The sequence below is a fragment of the Calonectris borealis genome, chromosome 7 (assembly GCF_964195595.1).
Source record: "Calonectris borealis chromosome 7, bCalBor7.hap1.2, whole genome shotgun sequence".
Lineage (NCBI taxonomy): Eukaryota > Metazoa > Chordata > Aves > Procellariiformes > Procellariidae > Calonectris > Calonectris borealis.
In genome coordinates, this window is record NC_134318.1 from 10,099,394 (window position 1) to 10,124,581 (window position 25,188).

Here is a 25,188-nt window from a genome sequence, read left to right on the forward strand (position 1 = left end):
ATGCTGGCAGCCACAGGCATGCCGAGGAGTTGGAGAGTCGAAATGGGTTCAGTTCCTATCAATCCGAATTGCTTCAGCTGCCGTCACCAGACTTTGGGTGATGCCTGATCCATCCCTTGGTACCTCAAGCTAAGCCCCGTGAAGGGCCTCTGCCTGGGGGTGGCCCCGGCGTAGCTTGGCACGAACACCACGGCATACCCTGGTGGCATGCAAAACCGGTGACTTTCACGTGCTCCTCTTAAACAGGTGCTTGCACAAAGCTTCAGAGGGTGGGATAATTAAACCATATCATTTTTAGGAGGTCATCTCTATGCTCTGGACCTCGGGATGGTTGGTAGGCCAAGCAGTCTGACACAGAAACAATTAAAGGTTCACTGGTGGGCTGGTTTCTTAGTGTAAGCCTCATGGATTTGGGGTGATGCTGGTCCGTGATAAAACATTTCAGTTTTTCTGGCTGTTTTTTCTTCCCTGTAAGAAAAAAAATAAAAAATATGTCCCGAGCCTACTGTTTTCTGCAAGGGGGAGAAAAATATGAAAAATTGCTTCAGATGAATATGTTCTGTGATGTTGAAAGTCATATTCAGTAGAAAGTGTATATATAATTCATGGACTAGTATCGTAGTTTTCTTTTGAAAAGTTCGGGTTTGGGTTTATATCCAATAGTGATATATAATCTTAATGAAGAGTAAAATCAGAACAAAACCAACCTTCTTTCGGTCATTTTCTTGACCCCCTCTTAGTGCACGCACCTGAGCTGTAGTTTGCACGTATGTATGCTGTTCAAATGACCAACATTCAGCTTTCCCTCTCTTACAAAAAGCCTCCAACAGTGCTGACTGGCGAGAGATCAGAAATCCCTTCAGGAGTGGAGGTCTGTGACTCCTGCCCAAGCTGTACTTCAGTGAAGGGCAATTACCGTATATATAATATTCTTGGGAAAATACATCAGAAGCGTAGGACGCTCAGCCAAGGTTACCCTCATTCTCCAACTGAGGGGCGATGGGCTGCAGATGTCTTCTCAGAAACACACACCTTTGACCTTTCCCTGTTGGTCCACCGTCTGTTTGCAAACAGGCATGAGAAGCATGAATGGCGACAGGCGGGCTTGCCACCCGGCCGGTGTGAAGCCGGCAGAACAAGTGGGATGCCGTGCCAGGAGCAAAAGCCCGAGCAGCCGTCTGGTCCAGAGAGGTGGCTGCAGTGGAGAACACCAGAGCACCCATTCTGCACACTTGTAAAAGGCAGGGCCTTTTTTATCCCAGCACATCCAGCCTGCGTGCGAGGCTTCGAGTTATCATTCAGGTAGTTGAAGCCGACTGTGCTGTGCTGTAAGGTTGGGATCTCTTATGCTGCGCAGAGCCGTATATTTACACACTGCCTTTTGTCTGTATGGCCCAAATATGCATTTAATCCGAACACAAGACCGTTGCCTAGCCCTCTGCTCCCCGGACTGGCTTAAAAGTACGTGTAGGGGTAGTCATGGCTGGAGTAGACAGGTTGAGCTTTGCCAGGGTGCGGGTAAATGCCAATATTGTGCATGAGTGGTGTAATACGTAATGCTTCGTCTCCTCTGCCCACCTGGTGAGAGCAAGTGAAGCAGCTGTGCCGCGCACAGCTGGATAATCTGCTATCTTACTGCAGGAATTGCCACCGGCACGCCAAAGAAAGCATTTTGCAAGTGTCTTTGATGCGATGCAGTGACCTATTAGCAAGCTGAGGCCCAGGGAAGGTGCTTGCTGCGTGAGAGAAGCTGTTGAAGGTACTGAGTTGGCAGGAAGAAGAGGGAGGGAGCTTGGGAAGCAGACAGAAAAATCAGCAAAGTAATGTAAAGGAAAGCATTGCTGTGGGAACCGGCTGACAGTCACCCAGGGTAGAGTCCAGGCAGAGCTAGTCCAGACTGCTGCCGGTCACCGAACAGAGACGAGAGCGAGCAAGTACCGAACGTGCACAGAAATCCCCCCTGCTGAGAAGCCCCCCTCAGCACAGTTACCCACTGTAAGCCAATAAACTGTGGTTTGAACAAAAACCGTGGGTAGCGTCTGGGGAATTTCTTGGAAGCCCTGGTCCTAAAGTCTATTACTTTTAAATTAGTAATTAGGCTTCAAATATGTGTCTGAAGTGGCATTTAAGGAGTGGATGTGTCAGGCCATATATATTCTGATGTGCTTGTAGGTCAAAGCTTCCAAGAAACAGCAGGCAGTAACACGTCCCCCATCCTTTCATTGCTGCCTTACGCCTAACTCTGGTTTTCCCTCATCTCACACCAGCACACGGTAAATTCTTCTGACCTGTCACATTTATCTTTGAAAGGGACTTCTCAGGCAAGCAGAGGATCTCTCCTCCTCTTCCTCTCTCTCCCTGAGCTCAGAAGAGCCTCCTCCTCTTTTGTAACATTATCATGAACCCAAAATCTGTTATATCTATTTTTTCCACCATTTTATGAAAAATTCGAGCCAACTTTTACCTGCCTGCAGTGTGCGATGCTAGGACAGAGAGAGCGAGGGGGAAAAGGCTTGTCAAGCCAATATGACTGCATTTAACTTACATTGCTTGTTTCTCCCTCTGCTTGGAGAGATGTACAAATGAAAATTCAAGAGACCAGAATAAAAAAAGCGTGGCTAGATAGAGGGTGGCATTAGCAACAAAATGGGAAAGGACATTTTGTTCGTGTCACAACAGGATCTATTTTAAGAGCTTGTTGTATGTTTCATGTCATAAAATCACTTCTGGGATTATTTTTTCTAAAAAAAAAAAAAAAAATGCCCGTGCCCACTGCAGAGAGCACTAAAATAGTCCACTCCAACCACTTAGACAGGATGTATGGAAACAATCAACATTAGTTTGAGGTAAGAACAAATAGAGGCAACTATCTGGTGACGCAGAATAAAGAGAGAGAAGAGCAGGATTTTGCTCAAGTAGATTGAAAGAGCCGGTGGCATTGGAAGGATTATTAGGGATGATAGAAGTGGTAATTTGTTTGACCTAGTAACTGCTCTAATTGGTGGCCATCCCTTTGAATACGAATATCCTGTTGAATATTTCCAGTAACTCTCCTGGAAACAAAACAAATGTGTCCAGATCTCTGGGCGGGAGGAGACGGCTTTTACTGCTGAGGCCGAGTGGGGGGTCAGATGCCATCAAGTGCTTTGAAAACACACTCTCTTCAACTGGCAGGAGCATCTCAAAATGATTGTGGTTTTTCTATGTACAGCTCTAATTAAAGGCCTAGGTTTCAATTAGTTTCTTGTTTTCCTGGCCTATAATATTAGATGTCAGTCAGAACATTCTGTTGTAAGCAGAAAGCTCATCTGTAAGGGCCCAGCCAGTATACATACTGCTCTGAGATGTTCTTCGTTATAGATGAGGTGTGATTTTAAAAATCTATATAGGAACGAGGCATCCAGGTCCTACTGAATTTTACTTTGATGTAAGCATAAAACCCACCTAGATGTCTTCAAAGCATCTTGAAGGGCAAAATGTAACTGTGCTTCAAATTCATTTTCAAAGATAACTGGTCAACTTTGTCAGAACACTTTCAGATTTTAGGTTTAAAAATATTTTTAAATTGACATTTTCCGATTCCAGTGTTATCTCCTCCCAAAGTTCCCTCAAGCTAACACCAGTTACGTCCAGCCTAGTGCATGTACAGATCCTTCTCAAGTGTTCCACCTGTGTCAACGGGACATGAAGTGTAGATGTGCTACACACATCCAGCAGTCAAGTTCTGCTGATGACCAGACATTAACTTTAAAAAGGAGTTAGTAAGTTGTGTAAACATGATTGTGAAGGAGCCTTTTTTCCTGATGAACATTATTCAGGCTCTCAGGTGTCAGACGGACCTCATCTCCTTGTCCAGCCTCCCACAGCACCTCTCCCATGGATTATCATCTCGACAGGAACCTGGTTCCCCCCCAAGGAAAAGCTTCTCTTTCCAAGTATAACCAGGGAGATACCTATTGAAATGATGAGTCAGCGACTGGCAATGTGTGAGGTAGACTTTATCACCTACATTCCCCAGGAGCCCCTCTGCCCTTAACTTCCTTCGCCTGACCCCTCCCTCTACTCCCCCCGCCTCTCCTTTGGGCAGGTTATCTGACCGTGTGGGTTATCTCAGGAATTATTTTCAAGCACTATTACAGTTGGAGAGGGGCAGGTGACATGAAGTGCAAGCTATGTGGGCAAGACGCTGTTAGCTGTCTTTCAGGTTAATTTATAATGCTTTGAAAGATGACAGCCCAACTTGACTGACGTGGTTTTTTATCTGAGGAATAAACAGAAGTCCAAGCCGGGCTGCTGCTTCCTGTCTTTTTCTCTGCTGTTAGGTAGGCTGTTGTAAGAAAGATTGTATTTTCACAGAGTTAAATGACACAGTAACTGAGAAATATATCTTTATTATTAGAATGTTTATATTCTAAAAACTTTTATCTGGGGTTACACTACAGTGCAATCCAATTTCTTTCTAATTAACTAACCTGGCATTTGTTCAGCAAGTAACTGTAACTTAGGATTTGAAAAGTTTAAAAACATGCAACTTCTTTTACTCTCTTTTTCTCTTCTTCCCCCAAAAGGACAACTTACAGTCAAGATTTTGGCGCGCTAAGTAATAAAATAAACATCTCAATTGTGAACTAGTAGTTGCACTTAACTTTGATGACTAACAGAGTAGATAGGCATTTAAAAATAAAAATATTCTTTCAGTGTCAAGTGGATAAAGGAACGAATGAATATATTTTACTTTATTATCTTCCTAAAGTTCACCTTTATTATCTTTAAAAAGGGTCATTTCTTCAGATTTGTAAAAGGATGTGGGAAGCAATAGAAAAAAACTAAAGGATGTTTCTATTTTGTGGCTTGCCTAAGAAAGTTGTCATAACATACGATCTGCCCCAAACCCATGCAACACAATTAACAACTCCTTTTCACCACACACAATGCCTAGCATAAGGCCAAGTGTGGCCTGTGACGTGGTTAAATAAACATTAAAATGTCATTACAACCTAAATACCTGAATTGGTTTTACACTGTGACTTTCTACTGAAACAGTGTTGAGAAGCTTTAAACATATATCTGATTGTTCCATATACACTATTTAAAATAAAAGTGAGGAATAATACTCTCTTTCTTCACTCTGCTACTTTCTGGGAGCTCTGTACACCGACAAATGTATGACATCTGTAGTTACCTGATCCTAGCTGACTGATCGGTCATCTTCTGCTTTAAAAATATTGCAACTCAGGTGCTTATTGCAGCAGTAATCATAGTGATACACTGTCTGTTAATACTCAGTTCTGCTTACAGTCATAGTTATAAAAAATGAAAAACATTTTTCACAAATCTTTGTACACATACTGTAAAAATCACCTTCCACAAGAACAATTTACATCTGTTATGAGCATTTAAAAAATAAATTAAACGGACCTGTCTCACCTATCCTTTCTTTTTCTTGGGAAAACAAATCTCATCAGTAACATCAACAGGATGTTCATATCTGTACACATGGCATAAGGATTCATGTTACCAAAAAACTGTACACACAGAAAATCATCTTGATAAATACTCTGATAAATAAGGATCCCTTTAATTGGCACAAACCAACGTAAACACACGCATTCCTGTCCTGCAATCATCTCTAACTTCCTTGCTCTTGGGCTTTTAGTTGAAATGCAGGGATCTCTCAGCCCTGTAAAGATTTTTCAGAGATAAAAATGTGAAGGGTTTCGGTTACGATCATAGCCTTTTTAGGCCTCTCGCCTAAAACCAAGCACAGGCATTGAACGTGGCGCCATGCAACGTAACACGTTGCTTTAGCCTTTCATTTGCTGCGCCACAGCTGGTAGCAACCTGCTGCTGGCACTTGGTACTGAAATTTCTCCTCTGGCTCAGTGCAGGCCATGCTTGTCAGGGCTGCGGTACCAGCTTCTGGTCTCCTCGCTGAGTGACACCAGAGGCTGGAATGTAAAGCAAAACCATAAAGCTTCTGGAATTTGAAAGCTGTGCTTGAGACACCGGGGCAGCCCAAACTTGTACCAACAGACAACGTGGCTGCTGGCAGGATCGAGCGGTTTAATGTATGTAATAGAATGTGGAAATGTGCCCAACCGGATGTACGGCAGAAAATCCAGGGTAGCAATTACTGCTGTAAACAGCCTTCAAGCAACTCAAGTAGACTTTTTGCATCTAAGTATGCCTGTGCAGGTAACAGTTAATCATTGATCTTATACCTACCTAAGCTGAAAGATTGAGTATTTAGGTGCCGATTAAATGGATTCTTCTGAACTTCAGCAACAGCACAGATGGAAAATAAATTACCAGGCCACATGCTGCCACTAAAATAATTAAACATACAGCCACAGTACTGCCCAGCAAGATAAATGCAGTCATTTAGAATAAGCTCTATAAATAAATAAATAAATAAATAGAAAAACCTCCATGTAAACTGAATAAAATGTCACTTCTCTTATAGCGCCCAAAGAGGGAATGGCATTACTAAGTAATATAAATCTTCCATACTGATATATTTCTATATATTATATCTGATATGTTTTGGCATGGCCAGATGGATAGGAAAAAGTAGGATGATTAACTTCATTCAGTATTTGTTCTGTTGAAGCCAAGCTCCTGCATTACTATACATTGCTAACCATTCCTATAGCGGTTTGGCCTTTTTACCCATCTTGGATTTTGCGCTCATTTTCCTGGCAGAGCAGACTGGTTCACCTTTCTTCTGTGCTCTCCATATTTCTCTTGAGCAATCAACAGGTTCATAGAAGCATTTCACTGGCTGCAAGCTGTTTTTTTCATCCTTTGCTTTTTTCAACAAGATTCTTCCTTTTTGAAGGGAATGAGGCTTTGTGTCAGGGATGTTATACGAAACGTGTTGACTTCCTCGGCTCCTGAAATTAATAATAGTGATTATTAATAACTATTATTCAATCTTGTAAAGTGAAAGGTCCCCAAAATGTCCCAAACCCATACATTTTTGAAGACAGAAATAGCCTTGTTTTACAGGACCAGGGTGAAAGTTAAAAACAGAGTTGCAAGATGAATTACATTTCTCAATACTCGAAAGCATCCCTCACTATAAGAACCCCTACATGTGTTATTGGTGGACTCTTCATACATGTTCATCTACACTTTAATTCGGATAGCATTCTGCTGATTTTGGAGTGCTGAGAGCTCACTGAGGTCTATATTCTCATAACATATGTTCTTGGCAACCTTCTGCAAAGAGCAAACACCCCATGGTCTTTGGAAGACCACACAGCCCCAGTAACAGTAGAAAGTGGGTGCAGGAACTGTAGGAACTTCTTGGTGGGATCTCAGCACTGCCCTGGACTGTGGCTGCTACTAACGGCCAATCGCTCAGGGAACTCCACGCTCTGCCTTTGTGCTGGCCACCCATCTAGGGAAACTTTAGCTTTGCTTTTAGGCTTTGATTTGAGACGGGAGAAGAGGAAAGGGAAATACAGAAATTGGTGGGAAGAAGGGTACGAAAGCTTAAAGGCTTTCATAAGTAAGTACGTAAGTAAGTACGTAAGTAAGTACGTAAGTAAGCTGAATTCTTTGTTCTCTCTGCAATGGTTCAGGCCCAGCAGCATTTGCTGAAATCAGTGAGCTCAGGTGGAGTGACAGCACGGTACCTGGTGCTGCAAAGGCTGAACAACACCCTCTGCTCTGAAATTTTACGTTGAAACTGCAGTTCCACAGTTTAGCTAAGTAAGATCATTACAGGCCCTTTTAACAAAATCTTGGAATGTTTTACAGCAGATACATGTAGTGTAACAGCAGCACTACGAACGTAAGGCACCAGCTCATGCCTGCCCAGCTACTGTGACTGAAGCGAAGAACAGATGTGCTGATGTACAAGTCGATCTCTTAAGGGTTCCCATAGGGCTATTTTCCATAGCTCGTTATTTCTGGAAACCACGTATCTGTAGTATTACTTCTCCTGGGAGTTAAACAATATTGCGTACTTGAAAAAGCCAGTTTTGGAAAAAGCTGTGGTTGTTCAAGGGTGTACAGTGCAAGCCCTCTCCTGCTCTTTAAAAGACCAGAAGAGTGTCACGGAAGCCCCTCTATTTGATGGTGGGAGGCAGTGAGGGCCAGTTGACAGCACAGGAACCAAGGCTTACCTACAGAACAGTTTTACCTGGTTGGCAGCTTTGCCAACCAGACTTTTCTATAGGGAAATTTTTTGGGGAAAATGCTGTGCAGGTCCAACCTGGAGCTTGCAGGTGCTGTGCCATGCTGACCTAGTGCAGGCCTGGGCTCTGACTACTTGTTAGGGGTTAGAAACAATTTGTGTAAATGCACAGGTGTTGGCTACTCCGGTTTATGATCACTTCTTGGGCACTGCTGTTACAATCCATTACTTAGTTGTTGTTAAAAGATGTAGTGCTCTGTTTTTCTCAGACGTTGCTATGGTGAAAAAGTTACACAATTTATTCCCAAAGCACATGCAGGTGTTGTTGCAAGTGATTGCAGGTGATGTTAGTCACTTCTCTGGTGCACTGAATGATGCTATTAAAACCAGCAGAAGGTCAAGGTTAATATGATCAGAGGGGATTGCCTAAAAGAGCTAAACTGTATCTAAATTGAACGAGTTTATGGTAGAGAAGATGGATGTCTGTCCCTAACTCACAGTCAGGATAAGAAGGTATCTAAGACGGATGAAGATGCAGGTCATTGCACATGAAATGCAACGCTGCCAGCTCCAGATGTGGGAAATGTTTTTTCATTGAAAGCGGCAGCTCCTTCATACAAGTGACTGTCAGAGTCTGAACTTCTACTCAAACATATTCCTAATCTGTCACATTATGGAGAAAGACTGAAATGATGTGACTAAATGCACCCCACTGCCACAGGCACTTAAGAACAGTCCTATTCTTGCTGCATTTCACAAACAACAGGTATTTTTCAAGACAAGTCTCATGATTTTGAGAGACCTAATTCTTAGCTTCTTCACAATGGGAGCTGGCATTTAAAGTTGATTTAGGCACAGATGTGCCAGCAAGTCTCAGTGCCTTTGAGAAATGGCTAGTGAGCATCAGCAAAGGTCTGCCATGCCTTCAGTGGGGCACGTCCTGAAAACCGCCAGGAGAAACTGGAGAAAAGGAAGAGGGATTGCAAGTCCAGCCATTGATCCCAAACAACGTAAGCCATCAGCGGCCCCAACCCCCCTGAGATAACACTGAATTTTCTAGATGGGTAGTAACACTTCCCAATTTTTTTTAACTGGTACATATCATTAAAACCTCATTTTATGTACTGAGCTGAGTTAGAGCTCTTAAAACAGGTGGTGTGGTCAGTGCAAATGCTGGATTTATCCACAGAGCAGGCAGAGCAAAATAAAACTTTCCTACCCCTCTAAGCATCCTCTCCTCTATTCTCCCTACTTCGTAGGACAAGTTGGGATATTTTTGATCTGGTAACTCCAAATAAAGGCTACTACTAAATTCTAGTTTTGACAGTGTCTTTTAAAAGGAGAAGTATATCAGTAGTTAAACAGAAACCTCCAAACAATTTCATACATGCCTTTGAACTCCCCCTATTTGTCAGCAATTAATGGGTTTTACCAAACTGCGTTATATTTAGGCCCAAGACTTGTCAGTGGAAGGACTCATCTCACCGAGTCATTGAATTCACTGGTTATATTTTAATTCTATTTTCCTTGATTCCAATCATATTAAGACATCTAGGAGCCTGAGAAGTGTATACACAGTCAACTCAGAGTCTACTTTAGACAATCAAGTTTTTCCAGAATCTCAAATGAGTAGGAAAAAGAAAAACAAACAATAAAAGCTCTGAAAATAAAAAGTAGAAAAAACAAAGCTAAAGCCCCATGCTCTTAATTATTAACGCAAACACTGCTTATCAGCAAAAGGGTACTTGGCCAGTTGCCTGCTAGGACTAAGATATATGTAAAACAAAAATAACCCAAAGAGCAAAAAGCTCCATCCCCCAACCCAGTAGGCTATACGTTGTATTTTTAGTTTATTTTCCAGCCCATCCATCTGTTCATGTGTGTCTCAGTCTTCCAGTAATTCTTGAACCCATTGGTCAAACACAAACAAATCTGGCAGGGACACAGAAATCCCAGACCCATGGTGATGCAACAGGTTTCACGGCAATGGGAAAAAGATCCAAACTCGTGTCCCCACCAGGAAAGGTTGCCCTGAGGAAGGATGCACTGCCTGATCATCTCTTCGCCAAGCAGCATGATGCTCCCAACCAGCCACTGGGACGCATGACCAAGTCGCAAAGACATGAGAAACCAGCCACAATTAGTTCTGCTGCTCCCAGGACAGCTGCTTGAGTAACCTGAGATGTTGTTAGTGCCCATGCTTTGTCGGGGCACTTGTTTGCTTACACGTGATTTTTAAGTCGACAGTGTTACTGTCAGTTAGGAAATGACAACTGTCTCTCTCCTACCTACAGAATGTTAAAGATATTTTCAGCTGAAACTTGGCCTGTGTTTGCTGAAGAGATTCAACGACTGTAGCTTTGCAATAGGCTGTTATAGTCAGCAGGAAGCAGTCATTCATTTAACAGAAAGTTATTCCTTTTTTTTTTTTCTTTACAGAGTATCTGATTTTAGCTTTGATTTAGCAGAAATCTGTTTTTCCTCTATTACATGACATAAATATAGATCATACTCATGTATAGAACCTGATCCAAACCCAACCTGATTCAGTATTTTGGATAAGGTGAAATGCAAAAGCAGAAATGTAAGCCCGTCAAGTTAGTATCTTTAAGTAAGAGAAAAATAAAAAGATATACATACAGGCATCTGGGTTTCTTATTTAATGAAATGTCTGTAAACTGCAAAGAAAATAGAAACAGGTTATTAATATTACATTATCAAGTAATTAAAGTACAGGGATAAAATATACGCAGTCCTCAAAATCATATTTCCTTTCTCACCTGCTGTTAAAACTAGAACATTCATGAAAGAAATGAAAAAAACCCCACCTTTTACAGATTATTACTCCTCCAACTTATTACATCTGTTTTTAAAATTCGTAACGTGTGAGCTGTTAGTGGTCGGATTTTTTTCCCCATTATTTTTATCATAACTATAATCAAAGTAAATTGCTAAAGAGGTGTGGGCTGAACAGAGATCTTTCACATTAGATTAAACACTATGGATACAATGAGAAGTAATTATTGTGTTCAAGGTAATTAATAAGGGACAGTCCCTGAATAAGCTGTATTAAATTAACTTCCTCTCAGAGCCTTTAAGTTTGCAGTGATACATTTCCTTTACACGGAAAGTGGCTAGGAAACTCCAGCTATGAGCCCTTGGCTATGCCTACAGCAGCACTGAAGGGTGGAGGGCAAGAACGTAAGCATTTCTCTCCCTTCCCACCCCAAATCCTGAGACCAGCGAGGGACAACATAGCCTCACTGCCAGCACAACTTCGCATGACTTCATTTTTTACAACAGTTTGGTTCACAGTGTGGAAACATTTTGTCTAGTCCCTCTTTTAGTGGGGGGTCAGGAAAGGAGGTGTTTAATGCCAGCTCAGCCTAAATCAGTCTGGGTACTAAATGGGTTCTTTGTACTGATCTCCCATCAGTGCTACTAGACTGAGCCTTTGAATATCACTTAATGAAGTCACTGAGCCAAGCAAGTCAGATCTGGCATCTGAAAATGATTACGTTCTCGTAAATGTTCCCTCTGTCCCTGGTATTGTCCACACTTTGCAGATGGATTTTTGCCCAGCCTAACTTTGCTTGTCATCTGTCTTGGATGGAGTCTGGAGCCATCTCATGGTGTGCTTTTCTGTAACTACCTCCTGAAGGTCAGGCTGGTCAATATTTGGATGGATGACCTTAGAGGAATGCTGAAGTCATTCAGAAAGCAGGGCAGCTGCCTCAAAAATCAGTGCCTTCCCCAAGGGACACTGCTGAGCCAGGGATCCCAGTAAACACAACAAGAGCAGGGGGAGATGATTTAATGCTGAGGCCCATCTTTACAGTCCCCCTCAGTGTTCTCACAGACACTATTTGAGATGTCCCGCGCTAGATTTCAGCACATCTATTTATTCAGGTCTTGTCTAAAGTTCTTTGTCTTCCAAGTGGCTATGGGAACCTTTGCTTTCCACCACGACATACCTGTTCAGTGCTGTGCATGATCAAATGCCTTTCCTCTCACCTCCCATGATGAGCAGTTACTTAGCAGAGGCAGCATGGGGTATTCATTTAAACTGGAATGTTCTTTGGAAGTCATGTGGATAAAACTTGCCATATAAATGTAATACATTGTAGGGAAAATACCGAGTTTAAGTATTAATAATGAGGGCTTTTAAAGAAATAATGTATTTTAAAAAACAATGTTCAGACAGCTTTGGTTTCTAATCTGCGGGGGACAGGCCTGTGGGAATCCATTCACCATTTCTAAGAGTCCCGTGATAGGTAACTACAGAAAGCAAGCCCATTTGCCAGCAGGCTGACACGTCCTCTGTGGGGATCCACATCTTTCCTGAAAATCTGTATAGACATCTCCAAAAAACTGCCAAGTCACTAAGTGACATAAAGGAAAGTGTTTGTTGCAAAGGTAACAGCAGCAATAGCCAAAGCTGGAAAAAAAAAAAAAATATCTGGCAAATATTTCATTATTCTCTGCTCTCCCTTTACCACCTTTGGCTATTGCTGCTCTTACACTCTCTGCTGCTTTCACTCATGTCAACTGGCAGTTTAAAATATAAATAAAACACGTCTAAAGAAACTTTTTACAAATCCAGATGTCTGGAGTAGCAATTAGCCTGACCCACTGAGCCCACCCGTATTCAAACTCAAGTACTTTTCCTCCAGTGATGGGCGATAACGAAGGGAGGGACTTTGCTGGCTTACCAGGTGCTCGCTGATGTCGGTGTGGTTGCACACCATCTGCTGATTTTGGTAATATTCTAGCTGCCTTTCTGCCAGATCCACGCGCTGCAACAGGTTCTCAATGAAGTGCTGGAGCCTGGCTTTTCCCCGCACTTCTTTTTCTGCTGCTTCTTCCAGGAAGTGGTTGAAAGTAACAACTTCTCTGCAAGACAGAAACATTGCAAAGAGGCCACGTTTAAATAACGGGAAGGGCCCTGATCTCGCTGCTGTCAAAAAATTACTGATGCTTCTTCTGTTTTTCATGGCAATAGCCTATGGTGGCTAATTACTGTCCTTCTATTAAGGAGGTAATTAAGAGATTTCAACCTTTTTGTGGACACTTAGTGAAGATCTGGAACCCTGAATGCTGAATTTAAGTTTATGGGCAGTGGGTTTGGGTTTTTTGTAACATTATTAGGTCTCCTGGAAATAGTCCTTAGTGGTCCGCAAGCTAGAAATGTCATTAAGCATCACCTCTCGAGGTATCTGGAGACAGCTACAGCCACCTTATCTTTTTTTTACTTACTCCTTTGAATATCAGCTCTGAAACACAAAAAGCAGTGGATGAACCCCCAAATTCATCTTCCCAGTTCATCATAATCTTACAATGGTAGTTTAATGTTGCTACTGGGGTGGTTCCTAACTAAAAAGAGATACTGTGGCCATAAAACTTCATTTTGGCTGCAATCCTGCAAGTACGTCAAAGTGCAGTGTTATGATCTGGAGCTAGTGGGAGCATGGGAGATTAACTGATAATCTACAGATTACAGACCAAGGAGCATGTGCGTGGGAAGAGCAAGTTTTAGGTCAGGAGTTTAGAAATGTTTCTCGTCTGGTAACATGATTGGAAGAAACAGATAGCACTGCTGACTGTGAAAGATCCCAGTTCTGTACTGAGACATAGCTCATTTTAAGTGCTCTGCATACTATCAGTTTACTATCAGTAATCAGGCCACTACTTGGACCTCTGATATCAGGAGTTTCTGGGTGGGAGAAGTTTGGTGACAGAGTGAAGCATGTATTACGAAAAATGGCAAATCTGAGCATGTAGGACTTCCCCACTTAATAAATGCCTGGATAAACAGTTCTTGCTCTGCCAATGAAACCATGTTAATTTTTGCTTTGTGCAGAACTGAAGGGGTGGGAGTGGAGGGAACCAGTGCTTGCCGAATGAAAATGGCATAATTGCTTGGTAGAAATAAATCACCTAAGAAAAAAGTGTTTTAAGCAGAAACTAGGAAACAGTTTGTAGCAGTATGAGCCTTTCAAAGCTTAGCTTGTTTTTAACAAAACCAAAGTTTCTCTGCATTTTGTTAACTCGGTATAGTTGTAGATAATTGGTTTAACTCAGTATAGTTGTTTTAACAGTGAGCTGGTTTGTGCTATGAATAGTTAGGCACAAGCGGTCAGCTCTGGAAATTCCCCATCTAGGATTCAGGCTGGGTCTGCCTGCTCTAAACCACAGCAGAATGCAGCAAGAGGCTGTTGCATGGCTGATCCAATGGTAGGAATGAGGTAAAAACAAGCACATATTGTTTGGACGAAGAACATCAATGAATATTAGTTTATATTAACTTACCCACAAAATCTGGCTTAAGAAACTTAACAAACCTTGTTTGCTAAGCTCAGCTAATCCGTTCCATTTCAAGGCTCTGTACAATTTCTGTGATTATTAGCTTGCCCAGCGTGACCTAGTAATAAAAAGCCTGAAGAATGCTTAGGAAGAAGCCAATCTAAACTCATTAAGGACAATTTTAGGGCTTTATTCTCACCGCACTTACAGCATTGTAACTTCTTTGATTTCATGATGCCACTCTGTATTTGTGTTAGCGTAGGAGCAACCCGAAGCCCCTGACACTCCAGCAGGCTCCTCAGGACAGAAGGCTCAAAAGGACAGAAACTCAGCAGGTCGGCTCCAAATCCCTTACCCTTTGGGTAAGGAAGAACTGTGCGTGACCCGCCAGGCCACTGGCCCTCCTGCAGGAAGGCTGGGGCAGAGCGGGGAGCCGCCAGCCCGGGGCACCAGCAGGTTGTTCCGGGGCCGCTGTCGGCTTGTGCATTTTGCTGCAGTGGGAGGCCACAAGCATTGAGGACCTGGCATTTGTTTTTAAAAGAGTGATAGTTTCATGAATGCTACCATTTGTAATTATGTCAGCAAAGGTAATTCAGAAGCATTCATTAATCGCCTGCTCCATGGCATAAATAAATTACCCACAAATTTTCCTTTCCTACAAATATCTCCTTAGTGAGCTGTGCTAAGGAGGGACAGGGGTAAGCAGTGTTTTTTTCTGAAAGACTTTGATCACTATCAGGAGAAGAACAGACACATAGTGTCAATAAATTCCCTAGTATTTTCTTTGCTTTCTAGACTACTTAAGGTAACTTGGCATCCTATGTGCCATTATCTGTAGGAACTGTTATTAGCAGCAGTAGTAGCACTTCCATCATTTTTCTCTGTTTGTTTAGCTGCCTCTAAACAGCCTATGAACCTGCCTTTAATAACTTCTATCTAAAAATCTTCCTTTCAGCTGAAATGGTATCAGCACTCTGTAAATTCCCTTTATAAAGGCAGGAGCCAGAATATACCACCCACCACTAGGTCTTGGTCACACGCTTTGTCCTGGTAAGCAGCACTTCTGTTAGTTCAGCTACTTTCTTTGTTTCCACTTCATTCTCATCTCTCAGAAGAACAACATGAAGCCCCAAGGAATGACTGCTAATAAGTGTCTCTACTTGCTCCAACACCTCTTCCTCAGAGAGCTCGCTCTGTGCCATGGCTATGCCTTGGTTACCTGAAGGGAGTTCCCGGAAGAATTTTTACCCTCCTCCCACCATGAACAATAGGGAAATGGTTCAAAGAACTCGTGTAGCTTCCTGCAGCCGCTGTTTATCTGTTTAATTGTCTTTCTTGTCTCTTGTAGTTTGCCCAGACTTTTTTTTGGCCATACTGATGACCCTCTCCCTTCAATTCTATTTCTGGATAGCTGTGATGATTTTTTGCTTACGTTCTTTATTTTACTTTCAGTTTATTTCTCCAGGCCTCTGCCAATTTTGGGAGGATTATGTGATATGATTTCTATCTTTCACTCTCTCTATCTTCTATTCTTATGCTTGTGGAAAGATGGATGTTCACAGAGGTCAGATGCTGCTCCTCATGAAGTCAGGGGGAAGCTGAGCACGAATATTGTGAGGCCCAGTCAGTAGAGGCATAAACCAGAGCACAGCAGCACGGGCCCGCTGGGCTCTGTGTCTTGACACAACAGCCTTGTCAGCAGTGCTCACCTGAAACAGGAATCATTTGTTAAAGCCTGGCTCAGACCTGAAGCATTGCCCTTTCTAATGAGAGGTCTCCGCTACCCTGTGCAGACTATTCTACATCTGGAGCACTGCTGCTATATTAAGAAAAGGTTATGTAGAGTTAATAACTCCCCTTGAACTCCTCTGCTCTCAGCATCATCTCTTTCCCACTCTGCTCCGCTCCTCCATTTGCTCTCTGCCCGTCAGCCTGCAGTCTCCTGCCCCTTTTTGCTCAGCTGCACCCTGGCACTTGCTGTAAAACCGTAAGCTCTAGATCCTACCGCTAAATTTTCTGAGCAGAGTGATGATGTTCAGTGCAGCTCAGATCTCTGTAAATTTCTGTAATGGATAGCAGAGTTTGCTCATAGTTTACTATACTAATATCTCATCTGTTTGCTCATAGTTTACTATACTAATATTACAGTATGTTGTGTAGCAAAATGTTTTGTTAAAGGGCTGTGACTGGGCAGCAGGGAGAAAGGTGGGTTTCTTGCTTTGCCTTGGGTACTCTTGTCAGACAAAACCTTTCAGGAGGAGGGATCGTTGCTGCTGCCCAGAGAGCAGAGGGCACATCGAACTGCCAGCAGCTTGTGGCGACAGGGTGAGGCAAGCGAGAGGGAAAGACAAAGCAGACAAGGGGGATGCAACCTGGGAGGTGTCCAAGAGGAGCAGGAGGTGCCTCTGCTGCCAGACTGCTGGAGAAGAGCTCTTCCCAGTGCCAGAGATGTCCGGGAGGAATTTATTGCAGTGCAGCAGGCAACTCAAGAGGTGCTCAGCTGAAAAAACAAGTGCAGAGGGAAGGACTCACTGTAGGCAAGAAAGACTGGCTGCCAAAGCTTTTCTTTCAATCTGACTCTGCCAGAGTTAACCTGTTCTAGTTAACCAGACTTCACTAGTTTGGCGTTTTGCATTCCAACTGCAGCCTGACTGCCCTCATCGAAAAACTGCAGATAGCCTGCTTTGAAACTTTTCCTGAAACCTTCTTTATGGAGGCTGTTGTCATGAAACAGCGTAAGCTGTGGTAAATAAAGTTATAAATCATAGACTGACTAGGTGACCTTTATTCTTTTGCATTTACCACTAGATTATACAGTGCTCCTTGCAGGACTAGTGAGCTGCAGTTCTTGTTTACCAGAGCAGTTCCTGGCATGTGGATCCTGCAGATACCCTTAGTATTTGTATGGCTTTCAGCAGTTAAGCATGTGATACATGAGTAGATGCAGAGGTTGGGACAGCTCCAGCTCCTTAACAACTGACAAGAAGGGCTAATGATTTCTTGCACTGCGACCAAGCCCTCCTACAGATGTATAATACTGGTCCTCGGACTATTTACAGCAACTTCGACACCTGCAACTGCACTGTAGGTGGAGACAAGCATGAGGCTCTATGCAGATTCTGCACCCAAGTATCAAATTGCTTTAGAGAATTACACTTGGAATAACTGCCGAAAATCAATAGAAAACCAAACACTTACATTATTTTACCTGAAGATAGGAAAATTCCTACTACAGTAAGTAGTAAAGTGATTTACTTGTGAAAATTTCACAAGTGATTTACTTGTGAAAATATTTAAAATATGTACATTCATTAAGTATTAACGCCACTGACCTCATCCATCATCCCATTGGTGTTATTGCCTGAAAGCTGCTATCTGTTATTCATTAGCTTGTGGTTTCACATTCCTACACCACTATCAGCACATTTGATTTAAGAGGTTCACACCTCCTCCCGTCAGAAAGTTATTGTAAGTGTCTGTTGCACCCATTCGGTGAGCTATGCTCTAGATCTGAGCCCTGAACTTATTGGGGCGACACTGAAGATTCAAATGCTTTATTTCACAGAGCTATTCTGCGGGATAGTCATGCTACCCTTGAACCAGTGCAGCTGGGAGGGGAGTAATCTCTTGAGTGGGAAGATGAAAGGAAACAGGGAAGAGGGAGTGGGACCACCTGAAACTGAGGGTGGAAAAATTATATTTAGTTGTGGTCGTGTTCTACTTAGAGCAAAATCAAAACTGTTTTGTTGTACAACTGAAATTTGTATTTTAAGGAAAGCTGTTGTTTTAAAGCATAAATTGCAGTGATCTCTAAGAGCCAACTCTTAATCCCATTGTCGAGATGCTACTTGCACAGATAGTTCCATTACTTGCAAATTTAAGGTGAAGCCAGTGGCAAGAATAACTACTCCGCACCACAGCTATTCTGAAGTAGTCCTGCAGGTTATGCCAGAGCAGAGGCGTGACCAGACAATGTCAAAAAAAATGCATTAGACTGGTTAAAAAAATTACTGTCAGAGATGCGGCAACGTACTACATTAATGCTCTTACCCTATAATTAGAAGACAAAGTGAAATTGTTTAAGTCACCATTGAAGGTAGCTTCCAGCTGAGGACCATAACTTCAAGTGCTTTCCCTGTTCAGACTTACTGAAAAACCAACTCTACCAATTTCATTTTCTTGCATAACTTCCAGAAAGAAGCCTCTTGGTGTCCTCTACAAGTTCATAGCTAGTTTTAGTTTCAATTGTTTTCTTGATACCTTATTCAACACAGTCGTATTCCCTTTGGGCAGGCTTCTGTGTTATCTTTAAGATCACAGTACTCACTCTGAGTTGCCTTCTCCTTCATCAAACATTGAATAATCCCTTTCGGGGCACATTTTCTAATTAAATCATTTGTTTGCTCAGCAGCTCTGCTGAAAGCTTGACACTGTAGCCATCACTCATTAAACCTGTCCAGGACCCAACTGAGGCAGGTTGGTGAACTGGGATCTGTCTTTGGTAGCTGTGCCTGCTTCTTTAGGACATCCAGTTTATTTTTTTTCCCCAAATAATTAAAAAAAGCTTTGGCCTTTTGACTTTCTAAATATGAGAGTAAGTGACACCAGAGTGACTTCTGTAACACTTTCCTGTGCTTAGAGTAAGACTAGTTCAACTACGTATTAGTATCATTAGTGTGGTACTTCCACCTGTCTTGCCCCTCACCAAAGCTCATCTCTACGAGGGCATAACAGCATGTACGCGGGTACATATTAGCACAGCCATTTTGGTAAGGGAACGGGAATAAAATTTAACTAAAAAGATATCTTTGCTTTATCACTGCCTTTGTTGGACTGCTATAGGTTTTATTTAACACAAACAAAAAAAATTCAACTGACAAGTCTAAAGAAACAACTCTACAAACTCTTTGAATGGGTAGCCCTGTGCCTGCTGGTGGCCTAAACCAGCACTCCTCCCTCTCATCAGAATGAGGGAGTAAACAGTAAAACCTCATAGTGCTGTCATTTGAAATTAGTGCTTTGATTAGCAACGACAACGTAAATCTGAGAAGAATTTACTCCCTACAGAGTTCTTAAGTCTAAAGACTTGCTGCTTGCTTTGGAGAACACATCAGAGAAACCAGCTTCTGACAATGTGGCCACTTGGTGGATCACGGTTTTTATGTATCTATCTCACGTGCTTGGTCCAAGCAGAGGCTCAGGACATACGGGCTTCTGCAGGTAGAACAGAGAAGCAGAAATGAAATTTCATCAAGTTGAAGTGACCTCAGGTCTACTGCCTCTGCTGAGGACTGCCAGAGTCACAGCAGTGCGATGTCTGCCTTTGCTACACTGGGCAGAAAGGAAAGATGCCAGGCCTGGAAGAGCTTCATCTTCTCCTTCCAGAAACCAGGATGTTTAAACAAAGAATTTAGATCTCTCCTCCCTAAGTCTTCTTGGGTCTTCCTAACCAAATTATTCTTGCTAATGCACAGTTTTTCTTTCTCTTAGCTTTCCTATTTGACTTCACAATCGGATCCAAAATCAGAACCGTTATCCAAAGTGCAATTGTACTGTTTTTTCTGTCATCTTTTTGTCTACCCTTCTGAAGAAGAAATTTATTGAATCCCAATTTTTTTTTTCATAGCCAATTTATAGGTCAGGAGTGATGGTTAAACCTGCAAATAGTATTATGGAATCATTTGATCTCCGATACTGATTGTCTATTCATATAAGATACTGACAGAGTAGGTGGATGTGGAAGAATATTGAAGTATGGGACTAGTAAAAACACCTGTAACTTCTTTATCAGAACATTGTTATTTTTCAAGAATTACTTGAAGGGATCCCCATAAAAGTTGTCAGCTTCTCTACAGAGCCTCCAAAGAATACTTTTTATCTAAGACTTGGACTAGAATTTTTTTCCTTTTTCAGATAGTTTGTTGGTTTGGGGTTGGTGGGGTTTTTTTGGTTTGTTTTTTTTCTTCCCCCCCCCATCCTCAGACTGATCTAGAGTAGCCATACCTCAGTCTCTGAGATCTAGAAATGCATATTGATTATAAACCCTTTCTTGTTTTCACAGGCACCCTATTCCATGATCTCTGGTAGTGGGGACAACCATTCAGAGACCAAAGGAAGACTGGTTTCTTTTACTTCTTTAGAAATAGGATGGTAAGAAGGTGTTTCAGGGAAGAAAGTGTTTTCTTTTTCCTCCTACAAAGAGGAAAGAGGAAAAAATTTTCAGCTACAGTGGCTTAATATCAATGCTAGTTTGGGGAAAAGTTACCCATATTCACAAGATTGCTTATGGAAAAAAAAAAAATCCAAAGAAACTGATGAAAGCATTTATTTCTGAAGGTCAGCAAGTATCAAAGCAGTCCCTAAGGGCTGCCTTTGCCTTTCCACAATCTGCAGTAAGAACTCCTGCTTCTGCAATTTCCATTAAGCAGTCTTGTTTGGCTTTCTAATCATCTGGACTTCTTCCAGAAATCAAAGCCAAAGTTGAGATCCTCCTTTTTTGAAGGAGAAAGTCTTTTCAGCACACCAAATAAGTTTTTGAACACACAAAGGAATGAATACGTAGACAGTTCTCAGAATTTACCAAGTCCATGAGAACACCAGACAAGCAACACTGTTGTTCCCAGAGTCACGAACATCACTTCTTCTCCCCTCTACCAGAGCATACCATACAGTGCCTCCCTGCTACTGGCACAAAGCTGTGTCCCAGGCATTTTTAGAGGTTCAAATCTGAAAAGCTGCCCTTAAAAGTACTAGTCCTGCTTTTACAAAGCATTGTTTATACCTATCTTCCTTCTCAATTTGATAGTTATACAATGACCTTTTAATTGGGAAGCTGTACAGTGCATTTTTCTATGGCACTATCCCTTGTTATCCCCCAAGATGGGCAATGCAGGAACCATCTGAACAAGAAAAAAATTACTATTTTCAGTTTTTCTGAGTGAACTCTACCTGTTCTTACACCCTGCCTACCCTCCCAGCTTCCTCAGAGTACTTTCAGAGTGACCTCTAAGAGGCAACGCTATGGGGCTAGGCATAGGCACATGTAAGAACAAACTATGACTCCTCTCTTTTCCCCTCGGTACTCTGAGCTGATATTCTTTCATCCAACCCACTAGCAAGCAGTAGGCTCATTTACCTTTAGAAATTAACACACCACTGCGTAATATCTATTCACTCATTCCTATGGCTGCTTTTGCTTCCAAGTTTTTTTATCTTCTCTACTGAAAGCTGAAGCAAGCTAGCAGTAATCCCGGAAGAGCAATACCCTGAGTACTCAGGTGAAGTCTCTTGTACAACTGCCTCTTTTGGTTAGTATTTCTTACTAGTCAGATAACCTTCAGTCTTCCCTGTAACACCAACTTAGGAGCTACCTCCTCATCTGCTTATGCACTCACCCTTCTCCTTTAGAGATGGCTAGAATTATAACAGCAATCATCTGAGCTGCTGCCCCTTTCCCGAGCCTGGCAAGGTCCTAGTGTGAAGGACACTGTTTCCCCACTTCTCCTCTCATTCTGTGTTCAGTCTTTCCTGGCCTCAGAACCACAGCCTGCCACCGCTGCTAGCGAGCAGTCTGCCAAGGGGGCAAGCAGCCTCTTCCTCGTGCCTTTTCCTAATATAATTAAAAATTGCAACTTTTGCTGCCTTGTTCTTTTCACAGATCAGTGTCCTTTGCCGTCCTCCCTGTATCATACCCGTTCTTTCTACCCAGACAAACCTCTTCCCCCCTTCCTCTTTTTCCATGAGCTCTTTTCTTCTTCTGCAGCACTGCAGAACTCTGGTTTTGCTCCACTGAATGGTTTCTGCTTTTTCCTGACAGTCATGTCTTTCCTGTGGATCTCAAGCCTTGAATTTTAAAAACACATTCTGTGTTTAGTTTGGGGTAAGATTCATACCACTTAACTTTAGGTACCTGAAGTTCAGCATCTAGCCTAAGACGGCTGCTTACCTGAGGTCCCCCTCTAGTCTGCAGAGGGAGGAAGGACCTCCACAGAGCAATCCCTCCCCCTCTAAGATAGCTTTCCAGAATAAGTAGGATGAATCACTCTGTGAAAAGCCCATAAGGGGACCTTGGCTAGATGGGAATACCAAAACTGCTTCAAACTGTAAGTTATCTTCATGGCCTCCTTCCAGCATACTTTCAAATCTGTCTCAGTTCCACTATTATCTTTAGCTTCATCTTGAGTCCTTCAATCTTCTGTTGCACGAGGATCACCCGATATTTCAAAAATCAGAGGTTCTGTTGAATATCCCTTCAAGGAAGATACAAACCCCAGAGGCTCAAATCCCACCACCTTTGCTGTCCCCTCTTCTGGGAAATCTATAGCCTTAAGACAGATGACTGCTACTGATATAGGAACCATCATCATCTTTTCTTTCTAGTCCTTAGACTACAGGAAGGAATGATGAAAGCCCTCTAAACTTCCTACACTGAACTCCTACACCACCTTCCTTATTTCTTCTAAGATCAGCGTCATGGCAACTAGCACTTCTCATCTTCCCTTTGTAAGCTGATGAATTGGTTTAGAAGCACTCCATTACCAGGGCTCTTTATTTGCATTCCTCTGAAATAAGTTGTGTTGCTCCAAAAAGCCTGAAAGGTTTCAGCAAGTGCTAAATAAACTAAGTAGTTCATGTATAAATAATATATCAGCTATCACTACATTTTTAATGGATGCATCACAAACATATTTTTAGATGGCCTAGGTTAGTCAGAACGACTCTGGCATCTGCTTCCCATTCCCATATAAGCGATTCCAGTTTCACAGTTCTGTGTCCACCTAACACACCTACTTGGACGTGGCCTTTTCAGCACCGTCTCCAGTACGGCTTTGCTGCTGCATGGGAGACCATCCCACTCTGCCGGCAGCCTGCTGACCGCGGTGGGATGACTTCAGGGAAAAGGTGCTATTTGGTATTCTTACATACTTCCTCCAGCACTTACCCACCCATCTCTTCTTAAAAAGATAACGGATTAGCGGTGTCAGTGTAAATCAGATTACATGCTGATGATAGCTTCTACTTGTCCCTACCCCCATGAAACCAGGGACACAACACAGGCATTAGAGTGTAAAAGTCAGTCACTGGGGAGTCAAGCATGAAAGCCACTTGCTCGGAGAGCTGTCCCCTGCAAGGCAGGGGACGCGATCACATGGGTTAGAACTCTAGAAGTACAGTGATCAGAAGCTGGTGAGCACCAAGCCCTTTCATAGTCAGTAAGCAACCGAACCATCCCCTCTCTTCTCCCCCAAAGGCTTTCACTCGCACAGGTGCTGGCCAGCCCGCACAAAGCCATCAGCTCTCGCCTCCCCACTTACTCCTCTTTCCGGTGAAGCTCCTCCTCGGACTCGGTGAGGCGCTGCTTCAAGGCTGCGATCATCTCCACTGCCACGTCCACCTGCCTGCTCAGGGCCCGCTCCCGTCGCTGCACCTCCTGCTTCTTCTGGGACAGCTGCACAAAAGCTGCCCGCACCTCCAGCAGCTCCGCCGTCTTCTGGGCCAGCTCTTTGGTAAGCTTGTCGATCCGCTTCTCAATCGTTTTGTCCACGGCCTCTACCATCCTGTTAAACTTTTCTCGGACGTGTGCCTCGAAGGAGGCTTTGGAGTCAGCGGCCGGGAGGCCGGGTTTAGAAACCTGCTCGCTGGGCGAGTCGGCCGGCACGTAGTTTGCAACGTAGGAGACGGGCCGCTCAGCCTCCCCCTCCAGAGGCTGCCCGCGCTTCGTGCCCTCGCAGGACGCATCGCAGAAATTCAGGTAGGACCCTTTTGGCGGCAAGGCGCCGCCGGGGCTCCCCAGGCTGCCGGGCTCCGGCGGGGAGATCAGCTCCGCGTCTTTCAGGGGCGAGAAGAGGCTGCTCTTGGTCAGGAGGCTTCTCTCCTCGTAGCTGTGGCTGTACTCCAGGTGCGCCCGCAGGGAGGAGAGGCTCCGGAACCTGGCCTGGTCGCCGCATCGCGGGCAGCGGAAGGGCAGGCAGACGCTGACGCTCCCGAGGGGCTCCTGCCAGGGGTGCCTGCCTTCATCCCGGGCCGTCTGTTGCATTCCTCGCCGGGCCCTGGGTGGGAGACAAGAGCCCGCGTTCACGCCCGCCCGGGGCCGGGGCGGCCCGGCAGGCCCGCCGGGAAACTTGGGAAACTTTCCCGGTGATGTTTCAGGGGTATCGCGCCATCTCCGCCCGGCGCCCGGGGAGGCACCCGCCCGGCGCGGCCAGCCGCAGGGCGCCGGCGGCGCGACGCGGCTCCGCTCGCCTCGGCCGCCGCCGCGGCCCGGGCCTTGCCGGGGCGGAGCGGGGCCGGGCCCCGGCTGGGCGCGGGCCTCAGCCGGCCGCAAGGTCGCCGCCCCCGCGCCGCCGCACTCACCCGACTTGTTGCTGGTGGCGATGCCGCTGGCGGTGGCGGTGCGGCGGCGGGGGAGCCGTTTTCAGCAGAGCCGTAAATCAGGCCGAGCGCGGCGCCGCCGCCACACGCTCTCGCCGCCCGGCCGCCGCCGCGGGGCGGGGCGGGGCTGGGCCGGGCGGGGCGGGGCGGGGAGCGGCCGGGCGGGCCCGGGGCGTGCTGTGGCCACCGGCTGCGGGTGGGTGCTGGGAGCTGGCGTGGGCAGCGGGAGCAGAATGGAGGCGCAGGCTCAGGCCCAGGCCCAGGCCTAGGCCCGGGTGAGGCCGAACCGGGCTGGGAGCCGGGGCCATTCCCCTCCCCGGGGAGGCGTCTCCTGCCCCCGCTCGCCTCGGGCACCTGGTAGTTGGGATTTG

General features: G+C 44.2%; 1 protein-coding gene across 2 annotated transcripts; it reads right to left on the bottom strand.

Annotated features, from left to right (window-relative positions):
• Nucleotides 1–4,375: 4,375 nt before the first annotated feature.
• ZNF365 (zinc finger protein 365) lies at nucleotides 4,376–24,945 on the bottom strand. Of its 2 annotated transcripts, XM_075154269.1 has the most exons (5): nucleotides 24,800–24,945; nucleotides 23,761–24,495; nucleotides 12,856–13,036; nucleotides 10,784–10,821; nucleotides 4,376–6,893 (listed from the first exon to the last, which is right to left on the bottom strand). In XM_075154269.1, exons 2-5 carry the CDS (start codon nucleotides 24,480–24,482, stop codon nucleotides 6,647–6,649), a joined length of 1,188 nt encoding a protein of 395 aa, XP_075010370.1. In that variant the 5' UTR covers nucleotides 24,483–24,495; nucleotides 24,800–24,945; the 3' UTR covers nucleotides 4,376–6,646. The 2 variants fall into 2 exon arrangements, with proteins under 2 accessions (XP_075010370.1, XP_075010371.1); XM_075154270.1 differs by lacking the exon at nucleotides 24,800–24,945 and having other exon boundaries at nucleotides 23,761–24,648.
• Between the last annotated feature and the right edge of the window lie 243 nt (nucleotides 24,946–25,188).